This window comes from Chelonoidis abingdonii, chromosome 1 (genome assembly GCF_003597395.2).
Source record: "Chelonoidis abingdonii isolate Lonesome George chromosome 1, CheloAbing_2.0, whole genome shotgun sequence".
NCBI lineage: Eukaryota > Metazoa > Chordata > Testudines > Testudinidae > Chelonoidis > Chelonoidis abingdonii.
In genome coordinates this window covers 257471873-257474037 of record NC_133769.1, presented here as the reverse complement: position 1 = coordinate 257474037, position 2165 = coordinate 257471873, and the positions used below count along the sequence as shown (strand labels likewise).

The 2165-nt window shown below is 58.6% G+C and overlaps 1 protein-coding gene across 1 annotated transcript in view; it reads right to left on the bottom strand.

The window, feature by feature from the left end:
- Window positions 1-1955, bottom strand: part of SH3RF3 (SH3 domain containing ring finger 3) — a 438432-nt gene extending 436477 nt beyond the window's left edge. The window contains exon 1 of the mRNA XM_075061458.1: window positions 3-1955. Within this exon, the coding sequence (XP_074917559.1) occupies window positions 3-377 (375 nt within the window). The 5' untranslated portion in view covers window positions 378-1955. The remainder of the gene's footprint in view (window positions 1-2) is intronic.
- Window positions 1956-2165: the final 210 nt, after the last annotated feature.

The window sequence follows — 2165 nt, the reverse complement described above, 5'->3', positions numbered from 1 at the left end:
GCCTTGGGGCTGCCGCCGCCGCTCCCGCCGCCCCGGGGCCGCTGGCGGATGCCGTCCAGCAGCCGGACCAGCAGGATGTTGGCGGGCAGCTCGTCCACCCCGCAGCCCACCAGGATGCGGCACTCGGGGCAGCGCAGCTCGTGGCGGGAGCTGACGATGCTCTCCAGGCAGCGGCGGCAGAAGGTGTGCTGGCAGGGCAGCGCCTTGGCCGTGGTGTCCAGCCGCTCCAGGCACACAGAGCACTCCAGCAAGTCCAGCAGGGACGACTCGTCCATCGCCTCCTCCGCCGCCGCTTCGCCGCCTCCCCGCCGCGCCTCCGCTCCCCGCTTCGCTGCGGCTGCCTCGGGCGCGCACAGCCAGGACGCCCCTAGGAGCATCTAGAGCAGCAGCAGCAGCGGCCACCGCGGCACATGGCGGCCCCGGCTCCCAGCGAGCGGCCTGTCAGCTGGAGCCATCAGGGCGGTGGCGGCGGCCGCGCAGGGCGGCAGCGGGGAGCGCCGGAGGCAGCAAGTGAATCACCGCCTCTAGCAGCGGGAGGTGCAGCTCCTCCTGGGCACCGGGCCGTCAGAGAGCTGGGGCACGGCCGAGTTCAGGCCGCCTGGCTCCCTCAGCCTTCGCCTGCCAGCCCCCTGTCCTTGCAGCACAGGCGTCCCGCGGGTGAACGCTGGTGACAGAGCAAGCCCGGCAGCATGCAGCTGGAGGAAGAGGAGGGCACCTGTTTCCTGGGGTCTCCCCCACCGGCTGTGTGCGATCAGCGGCTGGGATGGGGCATGGCGCATCCGGGGAGCCGGCTTATTGTATCCAAGCCTCGCTGGAAGCCACGGGGCTGGCCCAGAGGGCAGGGGAACGAGGCAAAACAGATCCCCCCAGGGATGGCTGCAGCACTTCATCTGACGCGCTGCTGCTCCTCGCCAAGCGGCCCCTCCTCTGCTCCCCCATGGTTCGCTGTAACCCGATCGCAGCAGGTCTCGCTCGCTCTCCCCCCTGCCTTACTCAGCAGTGACTCCCCCCCGCCCTTCGAAAGAGCAGAAGTAACAGTGCGGAGAAATGCCGCACAAGGGAAGAGGAGAGTTAACGGGACCAAACAAGACCCATTTATACACGCTCTCCGTGTAGCATTTTGCAGAATCCTTTCGCAAGAAAACGGGTGACACCCGCACCTTCTCCCCTCCCTTACACAAGCACAGAAGTGCTCTCCCGGAATCGGCTCAGATACTTGGCCTGAAAAATACAGAAAGATTTGTCAATATTGCTGACTTTAATTTTCTGCTCATCACTGTTAGCGCTAATCACGCTGCTTAGTTGTGTGGTCATCATCAGGCCCACGGGCTCTGACTTCCTGCCTGAGGAAGGATGGCCAGTGACCAACAGCCCAGGGATGCTGTTGCCCAGAAAGGAGACAGGCTGGAGGGTGCAATCAGACTGACAGAGCAGCTAGCGATGTGCCTTTGCCACTAACACTTCATCTGCAGGGAATGCTGTCCAAAGTGCACAGCATACCATCCAGCAGCAATCGCTGCAGAGTCTTCTGTCTCACTTCCCGTCCTCGAGCACGGGCCAGTCATTCAGGAAACTATTTATTTCAGCCCAGATCCAAAGGCAGCTAATGTGTTTGTGCTCTGAAACTGAGCATTTAAATCCAAGGTTCTTGCTGCTGCAGAACCTCTCTTTCTTCCTTCTCCTCCCACTTCAGGGGGGGAATTGCTTTCTTCTATCCGACCCCAGGCTCAGGACAGCGTCAGAGCAACGGAAATACGCATCCTGGAGCAACCCCAGATGCTGAGGAAGTTTGCAGAAGTTTGTTCAAACCGCTCATGAAAAATGTATTTCTTGCAGTGGGTTGCCCCTTGGTGGACAGTCTTAGACACAGCACCTACTGGTATAGTGCTAGAACAGGGGTCGGCAACCTTTCAGACGTGGTGTGCCAAGTCTTCATTGATTCACTGTGATTTAAGGTTTTGTGTGCCAATAATACATTTTAACGCTTTTAGGTCTCTTTCTATAAGTCTATAATATATAACTAAACTATTGTTGTATGTAAAGTAAATAAGGTTTTTAAAATGTTTAAGAAGATTCATTTAAAATTAAAATGCAGAGCCCCCTGGACTGGTGGCCAGGACCTGGGCAGTGTGAGTGCCACTGAAAATCAACTCATGTGCCACCTT